Here is a 15,070-nt window from a genome sequence, read left to right as displayed (position 1 = left end):
TCTTGTAAAATGCTGGCCCACCGGGGTGGGAACCTGACTGGCACCGGCTATCTTCATGTGATGTCTGTGCAGATTGAATCTTGTCTTAAGCATCTGGCCTGTTTCTCCAATATAGCATCCTTCGTTACATTTTTTACAAAGAACTCTACAAACTAACGAACGCATTATCATCAAACCTGCCGACAAAGGAGGCGCAGTGGTAATTATGGACACAAAAATACATTGAAGAGGGGCACAGACAGCTCTCAGACAATAAATACTACAGGAAAGTAACTGAAGACCCCACACAGGACTATACCCCACCCTGTCAAAGTAATGCTTGGATGTCTTACTCATATATACTATCTGCTACCACATTTGCTTATTTCCGATCTGACGAAGAAGGGCAACCTTCGAAAGCTAATCAAGAAATGTATTAAGTTATGTCCAATAAATAAAAGGTATCTTATTTTCTTTTCCATGTTTTAGTTTGATTTCTATTGATAACATTAAGAGTGGACTAACATGGCTACCACACCTCTCTACATTCATCTGAATGCATTAAAACTGTAGTATGTATATATGTGATTGTACACTATAAAGACATATGTCTTAAGACATGCATAGTACAAGCCTTGTCTTGGAATGTGCACAAGTTAAATGCAATTAAAACACACCATTTTTAGTCAGGAAAAATAAGCTGTCATCAGATTTTATTGTATTTGACTAAATATTTTCTTAAAAATATATATATATGTATAGTGTGTGGCTGTGAATTTTAGTGGACGAGAGGTTTATGTATAGAGTTTATTCCTCTATAAGCAAAACATTCATCATCCATTTAAATGAGCTGTTTTGTCTTCAGTTCTGGTATATTTTCTTACATTCCATATTTAAAGAGGTAGCTAAGAGGGAAAAGCTTAAATGTCAAAATTAGTATCTAGGGTAAAGGATACATATGTATATCACGCTTCTTAAGAACTGGGCATTTTACTGATTCAGTTTGTCAGAAGACTATGCAGGAAAAAAGCAAGTGTTTATCTAGATACAGGTACTTTATTTACAAATATTCAGATTAATAGCATTTTGTTACATCAAACAAATAGTACAGCAATCCAAACAAATTGTGTGACAAAACAAAACCTACTGCAACTAAGGAATTTAAAATATTTAACTGGAACGTATCAGCTGGAATCAAATTAGCATATCTACTTCACCCAAATTAATGATTCTGTCGAAAGGCCATGGTCCCCCTGGTGGCTTGAAAATATCTTCACTGTTAAAGCTAAATGCCTAATCTGACTGCCCTACCAATCGCAAACTCCATAGCTTAAAACACATGGGACTATATTGGTGAACCAGTGCCTACACATTTGTGTTGGCTCTGCAATTAGTATTAACCACTCAATAGTCCACTACCAGAGTTTGCTTACAAATGTTTCACAGGTATAGTGTTTACAAGAAGGGATTTTAACACTACTTTGAATTTTAACACTGCAGCTTGGTTTAATGGTGCTTGTTTTATTGATGTTTGTGACATTCTCTCACTGTAAAAAAAGGAAACCTGCTAGCCCATAATTGTAAAAGATGATTTTTAAGTGCCATTGAATGAAAATTTTACCTTCAAAGCTAAAGCAAATTTAAAATGATTTCAACTGCTCTCTCTACAAGCTTTTAGAATGGAAAAAACGTGTTGGCAGATAAATCGCATTCCCTGGATAGAATGAGACATTCCTACTTTATAAAAGGAGTGTTAAATATTTTAATACATATTCCCCTGTAGTGTTAAAATGCACAGCTCTTATGTTAAAAATCCCTGAACAGCAGCTTTGCAGTTCTGCCTGTCCAGTTTTAAACTGAACCACTCAATGAATATACTATGAAAAGCAAAGAAGATACAGTAAACAGCTGCCATACAATGTAAGGCAGAAAATGCAGCTCAAAAAATGCCAAAATGTTTACAAAAGAAGCATGTTAGCACACTGCTGATTGCACAATAAGGTTTAACAGCATAGAATATAACAGTGCAAAGATGGAACAGACATTGAATCAGAAAGTCAACTGAGGAAGGAAAGGCTATAGTTACTTTGTAAACTGCAGGTACATACATCTATTGTGCTAAATGAGGAAGGGTGTGGATAACAGAGTTCATACTGTACAAAATGATTTTCCTCTATACTAATGCCAATAACCAATTTATTTTCTTCATTAAAATCATATACACACAATGTATTTAAATGTTAGCTCAGTTCCTTCAAACTTTATACATATTTACGTATTGTTATTAAATGAGGGATAAAATGACAAAACCCCACTAAGTAAAGCTATTAAGCACAAGGAAAATATACATGAAATGTTTTCCCTGTATAAAATTAAGACAGAAGTAAATGTGTACTCCTACCAAAAAAAAAAAAAAGGGGGGGGGGGGGGGGGTTGAAGAAACAGGAAAGAATATTTCCCTTCCTTCCCATCAAAATGCCCCGCGTAGTTACAGATCTCCTTTTCTAACAGCAAATAAACATTATATAATTACTATGGATAGATTTTAGAATAACAGTTACAGCATGGGGAAAGGACAGATGCCATAAAAATTAACCATAACACAGCCCTGCAAAGAAGTGTAAAAATCAGGAAGGTCCACCATCAGTGCTCATTTTTGAAACCATGGATTGGTGACATCTATCACAAGGACAATTAAGAAACTTCTAGATTTACCATGCAGGAGAGGGTCTCTTTATTACTCTACTTGCCTTTGATAACCTGATTATAGCTATAGTCATTTAGCAGTTTAGTACTGGTGTTAAACGGTTGTCTCTGCTTTATTTAATTTAAACCCAGTAAGATGTACAGGAGACAGCGAGGCAGTAAAAAAATACCGCTTCAACAGGAGCTGAAAAGGTCAGAAAAAGCCATGGGGTGAAGTCACTAGCAGCCACAGCCTTCTCTTTGAGGCTGCGGCTCGCTGGTTAGTCGTCCTCCCTGTGGAGCAGAGGGTTTATGCTGTACACCAGACTCTGCAGCATTCAGATCCAGACTTCCATCTTGGATATTCTGATAGATTTTCTTGGCAGCCTCCAGGAATGCATCCTCCACATTTTCACCTCTAAAAGAAAATAAATGTTCTGCTCTGATTTTCAGCTTTGCATATATTACCAATACAGTGCCTATTTTTTCACATAGTAGGTACACAGAGAACACATCTTACTTTTCCATTGAGAGGATGACATGCCTGCAGGAAAAGTGTGTATGACAATTACTAGGAGACGTGGTGATAGTTAAAAGCCATTTGCCTGTGACAGTTCCATTCTCAAGATGGCTGCCAGGACCTCCCATGGCAATCTCATGAGACTGCCAGTCTCCACTGGAAGCAATTTTCTGGGTTGGCTATGTACAGAACTGAGGATGCTCCTGTGCCCACTACCCACCAACCAGCCCTGTATATCACAGAGGCCATGGCAAGGTGCAAACCCTCCATATTTCTAGTTTTTCTTTTAGTATAGCCGTTTTGCATTTCTTGAGCTGAAATTGCAAGACAGCTATAAATGTGTTTTTTTTTTCCTAATAAACTACACTTCTAAGGCTATAGAAATTGGTTTGACATTTGGCCTATGCTAAGTTGTGATAAGTTGCTGGTCAGCAACCAAGCGGAGACTCCTATGACTAAGGACACCTGCAGTATCCAGATAAATAATCAACATGAGAAGTGGGTTTGGGTGAAATTGTAGCTTCAGCAAGAGGATGTTGGCACTGTCATGGTGACTATGCATAACTGGGATATAGGTCCACCATTATCTAATGAAAACTTATGCACATGACAGGCCCTAACTTTCCATGCAATGAAGGAATACATGATAGGAGTTGGAAGATGGCAGAAAGTGCTGTAACAGGATTCACCATAAAAGGAAATAGAATGTTCTGGAAAGATGCATAGTCATTAGGTAGGAAGGGTAGTTATAAATTAAGATAATGAAGAAAGGAAGAAAAAAGTATTTAAGAGGAAACAGAACTGAGGATGGGGCGCCTCAATGTGGACATATTGATAGCTCCCAAGGAAAAAACTCTTTATTTGCTACACTGGGATTTTATTTGTTAATATTTCAATAATTACTTATTGGTTTCTTTTGCTATTTTGAATAAGCATTTATTAAGTCTAATATTTAGTAGCCAGAGTTTTTCTTGCCTGGGGTTCTGCTTCGGGTGTGGGGGGGGATTACTCGAGGGTCCACCCTCCAGAAGGCTATTCCTGTCTCGGAGGCAAAGACAGAAGTGCAGCCCACAATAGTGAAGTACAGTAGGGAGGGAGGACATGAAGATGACACAATGTGATTTGAAACCTACTCCTGAATGACCGGAAGATGGCAATAATTGTGAGGTTAGGTCAAGAAGGGGGAGAGGGTAAGGCAAGGGAGGGAAAAAAGGTTTTTAAAAGTATTCTGAATTTCAAAAGAGGGTTCAGAACACACACAGAAGACACAATTTACACAGAGTGGTAACGACGACACTAAAGCAGGAAGATCAGGCGAAGTGGGAGCGAAATTTGGAGAGGGGAAGGGATATTATTAACAGGTGTAACCACAAACTCTAATGTTACTGTAATGTCTCATTTTGGAAGTTTTTTACATGGAAAAATGAGAACATTAAAATACTGGAGCTTACACCAGAGACTTCAGGGCAAGGTGATTTAAAACTACAGGATTACTACATATAGTACCAGATTTCAACAACAAACAGAGCAGAGACTTATTTAGCATCAGCACAAATATTTTATTAGACTTAACAGGTCTGGCACCAACAAGTTCTGAAAGCTCTTTAGTAAAATTAACCACCAGAAGGCACAGATCTAAACAAGACTCATGATTTGAATTAGTAGTACACGCTACTACTGCACCAGCATATGCTAATGCTACTGTTATTTTACCACATGTCCTACTTTATGGGATGTGATGGGACCAGTTATTGATATGTTAAGGTACATGTTAGTAGTCCATGAACTAATCCATAACCAAAACAGCATTCTATAATGTTCCTTTCAAGGTCTTTCCAGTACAGATGGCAGCTGAAATCTTCCTGAATTATATTAAAACACCCCAGCTACTACTCAGCAGAACCATAACAGAGACTAAACACAGGACACTGTTCTAGTCAGTCTTCCTTCTACATGTACCACCATATTTAAGACTGAGGATTTTCAAATCAACACTGTTAACGCTTCAGAGAAAGGTCAGAAATATTAGCAAGTTCAGGTAGATCATTCATCTGGAGATTACCAGTTGTGCCAATGCTGCAGATAGTAATTTCCAGACTTGCGCTGCTGCCCACTTTCTCAGTGTGCTTCAGTTCTCATATGAACTACAAAAGTGCTATAGGCTGCTCAGTTAACATTTTGGTAGCGAGAGCTTAATTTACTGGTACAGAGGAACATAACTGTTCTCAATCAGTAGTATTTACCCCCATATACACACCCACAATTACAACTTAAACCATTGTTAAGTCATAATTTGTTTAAATACATCAAGTTGAACTAGCTGCAATTTACCTGAGCTATTTTTCTTACAAGTCGTACTGCACTCCCTTGGTGTGACCAGTTAGTAACTTCTACGCCTTCCAGGATACAGGAGTGGCTTTTAAACACTGATTTAGACTTAGCACTTCATGGATACTGAAGGAACAGTACTAATTCAGAGGAAATTTCTGAGGTACAGAAGTGATGAATTCTAATATACACACACATGCTTGGTTCAAATTTCTCAATGGCCTTTTCAACCACAGATTTAGCCTAGTTATCTCAACATTAAGAATTAATGAATTATATAATCTACTTACGTTTTTGCACTTGCTTCAAGGAACAATAAACCTAATAAAAATACAGTTATAAATTACTCTAAAATATCCCAAACAATATGGCATAAAATGTTTAAAATGGTCAGCTTAATAATCCGTAACAATGTTAATTTAGTTTGTTCTAAACTGGTGAAATTATTAAAAACTCTAAAGACCAGCGTTAGAGGCAGTGTTGGGTACTGTCATACAGAAAACCTATGTTCAATTCCTAAATCAATCATTATGGGGTCCTTATTCAAAGGCTCGCTAGAGTTTTTTTAGCAAGTGCTAAAAATAAGGGACGTACTAAACACTAGACACCCACTAGAATATGTGGGTGTCTCTAGCATTTAGCACATGTTAAAACTAAAAACACTAGCGCGCCTTTGTAAAAGACCCCCTATGTAACTAAGACTTGCTGCTGTATATAGAATTTATGATTGCAGGGATCTGGAATGCAATGTGCTGCAATGACTAGACTGGGTAAGAACTGATTATAAAATTAGGGGGGTGGTGGGGGGAAGAATCCAGTGGTAGTTTTAAATGAAGATTCACTATGCCAGATCCCCACCAGAGTTCCAAATAGATGGAAACCCAAGAGAAACAGATCTATGTTCCCAACACTTTCTACCTTCCACTCCTAAAAACAAAGCCACTTAAAATGCTTTTAGCAGATAAACCTTTGCTTGCCTCACCTAATTTATCAAGAATCCCAATAAACAATGTACAGCTGATGAGAAAGCTGCTTATAATGTTTAAGGTGATTAGTTCACAAATAAAAAGCACTGAATAAATACTTTAAGCATTTTTTAAAATTCCATTATAGTGCTGGTCCTCATTTGTTTTGGAGGCTTTGCTGAATCTGACAGACATTTAATCTTAAAGCATGGTCGTGCTAACCATAGTCAACTGTACAGAAGGAAAACAAAATGGGTCCTCTCTCAGCGGCACAAAAGGCTCTCGCACACGTGTGGTGGAGCGAGTCTCTCACTCCACAGAGCTCTTTTCAGTGTGTCAGAAGCTCCAGCCCGGGGATCATGTTACCCTGCTCCACGCCTAACTTGGGCGCCAGCATTCTATAAACCACACCTAAATCTAGAAGCAGTTTAAAGTGTATGCCTAGGCAGAAATATTTTCAGCACTGATTTTTCAGGTGCCACATATAGAATCTAGTCCATTATGTGCACTGAGAAGATAAGCAGTTCTGTTAAGAGCAGCATTTGCTACATATACAACCCATCTCAAGGAAGAAAAAGGCCCTTTAGAAAAAAAAAAAAAAAAAGTTTGAAACCAGTAACTGAATATGTACGAGAAAACGCAGAAGCACAAAGACTAAACAGTTTAACCTTCAGCTTACAGATATTAACGTGAAACATAGCGAATGATACATACCTGTAGCAGGTGCTCTCCGAGGACAGCAGGCTTATTGTTCTCACGACTGGGTTGACGTCCACGGCAGCCCCCACCAACTGGAACAAAACTTCGCAGGCGGTCCCGCACGCAGGGCATGCCCACCGAGCATGCGCGGCCGTCTTCCCGCCCGTGCGTGACCGTTCCCGCTCAGTTGAATGACAAGCAAAGGAATGAGTAAAAACGCAACTCCAAAGGGGAGGAGGGAGGGTAGGTGAGAACAATCAGCCTGCTGTCCTCGGAGAACACCTGCTACAGGTATGTATCATTCGCTTTCTCCGAGGACAAGCAGGCTGCTTGTTCTCACGACTGGGGTATCCCTAGCTCTCAGGCTCATTCAAAACAAGAACCCAGGTCAATTGAACCTCGCAACGGCAAGGGCATAACAGAAATTGACCTACGAAGAACAACTAACAGAGTGCAGCCTGACCAGAATAAAATCGGGTCCTGGAGGGTGGAGTTGGATTCAAACCCCAAACAGATTCTGCAGCACCGACTGTCGCGTCGGGTATCCTGCTGGAGGCAGTAATGTGATGTGAATGTGTGGACAGATGACCACGTCGCAGCCTTACAAATCTCTTCAATAGTGGCTGACTTCAAGTGGGCCACTGAAGCTGCCATGGCTCTAACACTTTGAGCCGTGACATGACCCTCAAGAGTCAGCCCAGCCTGGGCGTAAGTGAAGGAAATGCAATCCGCTAGCCAATTGGAGATGGTGCATTTCCCGACAGCGACCCCTTTCCTATTGGGGTTGAAAGAAATAAACAATTGGGCGGACTGTTTGTGGGGCTGTGTCCGCTCCAGATAGAAGGCCAACGCTCGCTTGCAGTCCAATGAGTGCAACTGACGTTCAGCAGGGCGGGTATGCGGTCTGGGAAAGAATGTTGGCAAGACAATTGACTGGTTAAGATGGAACTCCGACACCACCTTTGGCAGGAACTTAGGGTGAGTGCGGAGGACTACTCTGTTATGATGAAATTTGGTATAAGGAGCATGAGCTACCAGGGCTTGAAGCTCACTGACTCTACGAGCTGAAATAACTGCCACCAAAAAAATGACCTTCCAGGTCAAGTACTTCAGATGACATGAATTCAGTGGCTCAAAAGGAGGTTTCATCAGCTGGGTGAGGACGACGTTCCCATGACACTGCAGGAGGCTTGATAGGGGGCCTTGACAAAAGCAAGCCTCTCATAAATTGAACAACTAAAGGCTCTCCAGAGATGGCTTTACCCTCTGCACGGTGAAGGTAAGCACTAATCGCACTAAGGTGATTCCTTACTGAGTTGGTCTTGAGACCAGACTCTGATAAGTGCAGAAGGTATTCAAGCAGGTTCTGTGCAGGACAAGAACGAGGTTCTAGGGCCTTGCTCTCACACCAAACGACAAACCTCCTCCACTTGAAAAAGTAGCTCTTTTTAGTGGAATCCTTTCTAGAGGCAAGCAAGACACAGGAGACACCCTCAGACAGACCCAACAAAGCAAAGTCTATGCCCTCAACATCCAGGCCGTGAGAGCCAGAGACTGAAGGTTGGGGTGCAAAAGTGCTCTGTCGTTCTGCGAAATGAGAGTCGGAAAACACTCCAACCTCCACGGTTCTTCAGAGGACAACTCCAGAAGTAGAGGGAACCAGATCTGACGGGGCCAAAAAGGCGCTACCAGAATCATGGTGCCGTGGTCTTGCTTGAGTTTCAGTAAGGTCTTCCCCACCAAAGGTACAGGAGGATAAGCATACAGGAGGCCGGTCCCCCAATGGAGGAGAAAGGCATCCGACGCTAGTCTGCCATGTGCCTGTAGTCTGGAACAGAACTGACGCAGCTTGTGGTTGGTCTGAGAGGCAAAAAGGTCAACCGAGGGGGTGCCCCACTCTCGGAAGATCTTGCGTACTACTCTGGAATGGAGCGACCACTCGTGCGGTTGCATGACTCTGCTCAGTCTGTCGGCCAGGCTGTTGTTTACGCCTGCCAGGTATGTGGCCTGGAGAAGCATGCCGAACTGGCAAGCCCAACGCCACATCCCGACGGCTTCCTGACACAGGGGGCGAGATCCGGTGCCCCCCTGCTTGTTGATATAATACATTGCAACCTGATTGTCTGTCCGAATTTGGATAATTTGGTGGGACAACGAATCTCTGAAGGCCTTCAGTGCATTCCAGACCGCTCGGAGCTCCAGGAGGTTGATCTGAAGATCTTGTTCCTGGAGGGACCACAGGCCCTGGGTGTGGAGCCCATCGACATGAGCTCCCCATCCCAGGCGAGATGCATCCGTCGTCAGCACCTTCGTGGGCTGCGGAATTTGGAATGGACGTCCCAGGGTCAAATTGGTCCGAAGTGTCCACCAGTGCAGCGAATTGCGGCAACTGACGGACAGGCAGATGACATCTTCTAGATTCCCGGTAGCTTGGCACCACTGTGAAGCTAGGGTCCATTAAGCAGATCTCATGTGAAGACGAGCCATGGGAATCACATGAACTGTAGAGGCCATATGACCCAGGAGTCTCAACATCTGCCGAGCTGTGACCTGCTGAGACGCTCTGGTCCGGGAAGTGAGGGACACGAGGTTGTGCGCCCTCGCTTCTGGAAGAAAGGCCTGAGCCGTCTGTGAATTCAGCAGAGCTCCTATGAATTCCAGGGATTGGACTGGCTGGAGAAGGGACTTTGGGTAATTTATCACAAACCCCAGCAGCTCCAGAAGGTGAATAGTGCACTGCATGGACCGAAGAGCCCCTGCCTCTGAGGTGTTCTTGACCAGCCAATCGTCGAGATACGGGAACATGTGCACGCCCAGCTTGCGTAGATACGCCTCAACCACCACGAGACACTTCGTGAACACCCGTGGAGCAGAGGCGAGCCCAAAGGGCAGCACACAATACTGAAAGTGCCGTGTCACCAGACGGAATCTGAGATACTGTCTGTGAGCTGGCAGTATCGGGATGTGAGTGTAAGCGTCCTTTAAATCCAGGGAACACAGCCAATCGTCTTTCTGAATCATTGGTAAAAGGGTGCCCAAGGAAAGCATCGTGAACTTCTCTTTGACCAGATATCTGTTCAGGCCTCTCAGATCTAGGATGGGGCGCATCCCCCCTGTTTTCTTTTCCACAAGGAAGTACCTGGAATAGAATCCCTGCCCTTCCTGCCCGGGTGGTACGGGCTCGACCGCATTGGCGCTGAGAAGGGCGGAGAGTTCCTCTGCAAGTACTTGCTTGTGATGGGAGCTGAAAGATTGAGCTCCTGGTGGGCAATTTGGTGGAGAGGAGGCCAAATTCAGGGTGTATCCGCATCGCACTATTTGGAGAACTCACTGATCGGAGGTTATCAGAGGCCACCTTTGGTGAAAAACTTTCAACCTCCCTCCGACGGGCAGGTCGTCCGGTACGGACACTTTGATGGCGGCTATGTTCCCATGGATCCAGTCAAAAGCCCGTCCCCGGCTTTTGCTGTGGAGGCGCAGGGGGCTGCTTAGGCGCACGCTGTTGACGGGAACGAGCACGCTGGGACTGTCCCTGTGCCTGAGGAAGCCTTCAGGCCGGCTGAGTGTACCTACGCTTGTTGTAGGCAAAGGGTGCAGCCTGCCGGGCCCGGGAAAAACGTCCACCTGTAGAGGTGGGTGCTGAAGGCGCCCGGCGGGAGAGCTTGTCGAGAGCGGTTTCCCGCTGGTGTAGTTGGTCCACCAACTGCTCGACCTTCTCGCCGAAAATGTTATCCCCCCTGGCAAGGGACATCCGCCAGACGTTGCTGGGTGCGGTTGTCCAGGTCAGAGGCATGCAGCCATGAGAGTCTGCGCATCACTATACCTTGGGCCACAGCTCGAGATGCCACATCACAGGTGTCATATATACCCCTGGACAGGAACTTTCTGCACGCCTTCAACTGCCTGACCACCTCCTGAAAAGGCCTGGACTGCTCCGGAGGGAGCTTGTCGACCAGGTCCGCCAGTTGCCTCACATTGTTCCACACGTGAATGCTCGTGTAGAGCTGGTATGACTGGATGCGGGTCACGAGCATAGAGGATTGGTAGGCCTTCCTCCCAATCGAGTCCAGAGTGCGAGACTCCCGCCCCGGGGGTGCCGAGGCAGTATCCCTCGAACTCCGTGCTCTCTTGAGAGCAGAGTCCACGACCGCCGAGTCATGAGGCAATTGAGGCCGCATCAACTCTGGGTCAGAGTGGATCCTGTATTGGGACTCCGCTTTCTTGGGGATGGTGGGGTTAGATAATGGCTTCAGCCAGTTCCGAAGCAGTGTCTCTTTGAGGACATTGTGCAACGGCACCATGGAACTCTCTAGGTGGTGATGGATAGTCGAGGACCTCGAGCATCTCAACCCTCGGCTCATCCACAGAGACCACGGGAAAGGGAATGCAAATAGACATACCCCTGACGAAGGAGGCAAAGGAGAGGCTCTCAGAGAGCGAGAGCTTCCTCTCCGGTGAAGAAGTGGGGTCGGAGGGAAGGCCCTCAGACTCCTCTGAGGAGAAATATCTGGGGTCCTCCTCCTCCCCCCACGAGGCCTCTTCCTCAGTGTCGGACATGAGCTCCTGCAGCTCAGACCTCAACTGGGCCCGTCTCGACTGCGAGGAACTATGTCCTCGGTGATGGCGTCGAGCGGTGGACTCCCGCGCCGACGGGGATGAAGCTCCCTCCATCGACTGCGTGGCAGTCGACACCAGTGCCGCAAGCGGCGTCGGCGGCCGCGGCATCGGGCTAGAGCACACCGGCGCCTCCATCAACGGCGCCGGGGACACAAGCACCCCCGGTGCCGGCAGAGCCTGGCGCATCAGCCCTTCCAAAATCCTCGGAAGGATGGCTCGGAGGCACTGGTCAAGGCCCGCTGTCGGGAAAGGCAAGGGGGCCGGTGTAGGTGTCGGTGCCAGAAGCTGCTCGGGTCCAGGAGACGGTATCGAAGTACCCGCGGACTGACGCAGCGACACCTCTTCAACAGAGGGGGAACGCTCCTCTCGGCACTGCCGCTTCCTCGGCGTCGAGTCATCTCTCGAGGTGCCGGAGCTGGCAGTCCCGTGCGCCATGGGCGACCGATGACAGTGCTTTTTGGTTCTCTTTCGGTGCCTGTCATCGGCGTGCGGCGGCAGAGACGAAGAGGAGGTAGAACCCCCCCCCCCCCCCCTGGCCTCGAGGAATCAGGTCTGACAGGGTTCGGTCCCGATGGCCCTGGGTAGAGAGAGTGGCCGGGGCCGATTGCCCGCTCACCCCTGCCGTCGCCGGCAAGCCAACGGTACCTGTACACCTGGGGTCGGTGCCATCGCCGGTGCCGATTTCGTCGACATCGGTACCGGTACCGAAGACCCGGCCGTCGACACCGATGCCACCGACGTCGAGGGGCCGGCGCAAGTTCTGAAAAGACGGTCCCGAAGAACTTGCCTTGCCACCTGTGTCCGCTTCCGTAAGCCGAGACACAAGGTGCACGTCTTGGTATTATGCTCTGGCCCGAGGCACTGGAGGCACCAAGCGTGGGTATCGGTCTGCGAGATCTGCCGGCAGCACCGACCACACTTCTTGAATCCGCTCGGGACCTTCGAGGACATAGACGGAAAAATCCCACCGGCGAAGTCAAAGTCATCGATGGTGGCGGTGAAAAGCACACCCAAAAAAGAAACGACCGCGCGTCCACAAGGTCGCAACGAAGCGCCCTTGCGCTAAAACAACAAGGTCTTTGTTTTTTTTTTTAACAAGTGAAAAGAAAGAAAATACGCGTACGAAGAAGAAAAAAACCGCGGCTAGGCCGCGATCCGGTTTCCGGGGCTGACAGAGAGAGAGAGAGAGAGAGAGAGAGAGATGATAACACGTCTCTCTCCCGCGCGGAAAAGGAAAAAACTGAGCGGGAACGTTTGTGCATGGACGGGAAGATGGCCGCGCATGCACGGTGGGCGTGCCCTGTGTGCGGGACCGCCCGTGAAGTTTTGTTCCGGTTGGTGGGGGCTGCCGTGGACGTCAACTTAGTCGTGAGAACAAGCAGCCTGCTTGTCCTCGGAGAACTCAAGTTAACGTACAAGGGAACTGGAACTTATATTCTATCCACTATTTGACACAGTTATAGCTTGCATATTAAACCAGAGTTCTCTCAGTGTACCGGACAATAAACTCACCGTTTTCTTCAGCAAACTGTTTGGCCTCTTCATATGTTACATCTCTCTGTGCCTCAAGATCTGCTTTATTTCCTATCAGGATTATCACCTGGGACAGAAAGAGAAACATGTAATTAGAACTAAATTTTCTCACCGTTTTACAAAACAAAAAAATCCAAAAACATATATATGACTCTTCCATAGATGGTCATGCTGTTTTAACTTTGCAAAATATAGGAATTCAGAAATTTAAAGCATTATAACATAGGCATCTGAAACAGCACAATTAACTCATTTCAATTGCGCAAAGGGAGGTTCGCCATATTTTGCTGGAGAACAAAGCTAGGCTGCTTACCTCTAGCACAGGTGCTCCCAAACCTGTCCTCAGGTTTTCAGGATATCTACAATGAATATGCAAGGAGGCAGTGTGTGTAAATCTCATTAATATTCATTGTGGATATCATGAAAACCTTACTGGATGGGTTCCCCCATATCAGGTTTGGGAATCACTGCACCAACATGTATTTTCTATAGATAGCAGGATTACATCAGGCATACAAGTGGGGGATATCATTAGATGGTGTCACAATAGAACAGCTCTCCCAGTGTTCAAAACTAGTACTGAATTGAGCATGTGTAGCCCTTCCCATGCACATTATTATCCTTAGTTTCGAGTTCTATATTTCAAGTACAGCTCTCAGTAAGGTAGGAGAGATTGTGTGTCTAATTAATCCTGCTGTCTGAGAACACCTAGTAATGTAGTACATAAAAATCAATACGGTCAGTCTAGTCTGCTCAGTAAGGTGTCTAAAGTTGTAACTGCCACTCTCTATGCTTTTTGTTTTTTTTTTAAGTGTAAAAATGTCCTTCAAGTTTTGCTTTTGGATCCACTCCACCCCGAGTCCGTCCAGGCGCTTGTATCATACTTATCAGACACAAGTCTTATGCTTTTTGGAATTCCATATGATAAGTAGAGTATAGCAAAAAGATGGAATGCAAGTATAAAAGGGAATCCATTTTGCTTTCTCCTTCAACAAGTGAACTGAATGAAGGACACAACTGTGTGACTCTCAAGCTGAGGGTTGCTTTAGTTTACAGGTAAGTTCACTGTTGTGGGGTGACCCACTCATATGATGCAAGTGTTGAATAGATTTCTAAAACAGATTACGCAGAGCTTCTTGAGGGAAAGCACCATCTCTGACAGATGATAGGCAAAGCGAATGCTACATACCTGTAGAAGGTATTCTCCGAGGACAGCAGGCTGATTGTTCTCACTAATGGGTTGACGTCCTCGGCAGCCCCCTCCATCGGAAAGTTTACTAGCAAAGGCCTTTGCTAGTCCTCGCGCGCCCATGCGCACTGCGCATGCGCGGCCGTCTTCCCGCCCGAAACCGGCTCGAGCCGGCCAGTCCAGTATGTAGCAAGACAATACACTTCAAGGGAAGACAACTCCAAAGGGGAGGCGGGCGGGTTTGTGAGAACAATCAGCCTGCTGTCCTCGGAGAATACCTTCTACAGGTATGTAGCATTCGCTTTCTCCGAGGACAAGCAGGCTGCTTGTTCTCACTGATGGGGTATCCCTAGCCCCCAGGCTCACTCAAAACAACAACCATGGTCAATTGGGCCTCGCAACGGCGAGGACATAACTGAAATTGACCTAAAAAATTACCAACTAACTGAGAGTGCAGCCTGGAACAGAACAAACAGGGCCCTCGGGGGGTGGAGTTGGATCCTAAAGCCCAAACAGGTTCTGAAGAACTGACTGCCCGAACCGACTGTCGCGTCG

The 15,070-nt window shown here is 45.8% G+C and overlaps 1 protein-coding gene across 3 annotated transcripts in view; it reads right to left on the bottom strand.

Annotated features, from left to right (window-relative positions):
- Nucleotides 1-869: 869 nt before the first annotated feature.
- The window catches only part of RAB14 (RAB14, member RAS oncogene family), a 102,164-nt gene continuing 87,963 nt past the window's right edge, over nucleotides 870-15,070 (bottom strand). For 2 of the 3 annotated variants that reach the window (XM_030207566.1, XM_030207565.1), the window contains 3 exons: nucleotides 13,306-13,393; nucleotides 5,803-5,833; nucleotides 870-3,082 (listed from right to left, as the gene is read on the bottom strand). In XM_030207566.1, the coding sequence (XP_030063426.1) occupies nucleotides 2,905-3,082; nucleotides 5,803-5,833; nucleotides 13,306-13,393 (297 nt within the window). In that variant the 3' untranslated portion in view covers nucleotides 870-2,904. The remainder of the gene's footprint in view (nucleotides 3,083-5,802; nucleotides 5,834-13,305; nucleotides 13,394-15,070) is intronic. The other variant, XM_030207563.1, reaches the window with a different exon arrangement.

This window comes from Microcaecilia unicolor, chromosome 6 (genome assembly GCF_901765095.1).
Source record: "Microcaecilia unicolor chromosome 6, aMicUni1.1, whole genome shotgun sequence".
Lineage (NCBI taxonomy): Eukaryota > Metazoa > Chordata > Amphibia > Gymnophiona > Siphonopidae > Microcaecilia > Microcaecilia unicolor.
This window is presented reverse-complemented; position numbering and strand designations above follow the sequence as displayed.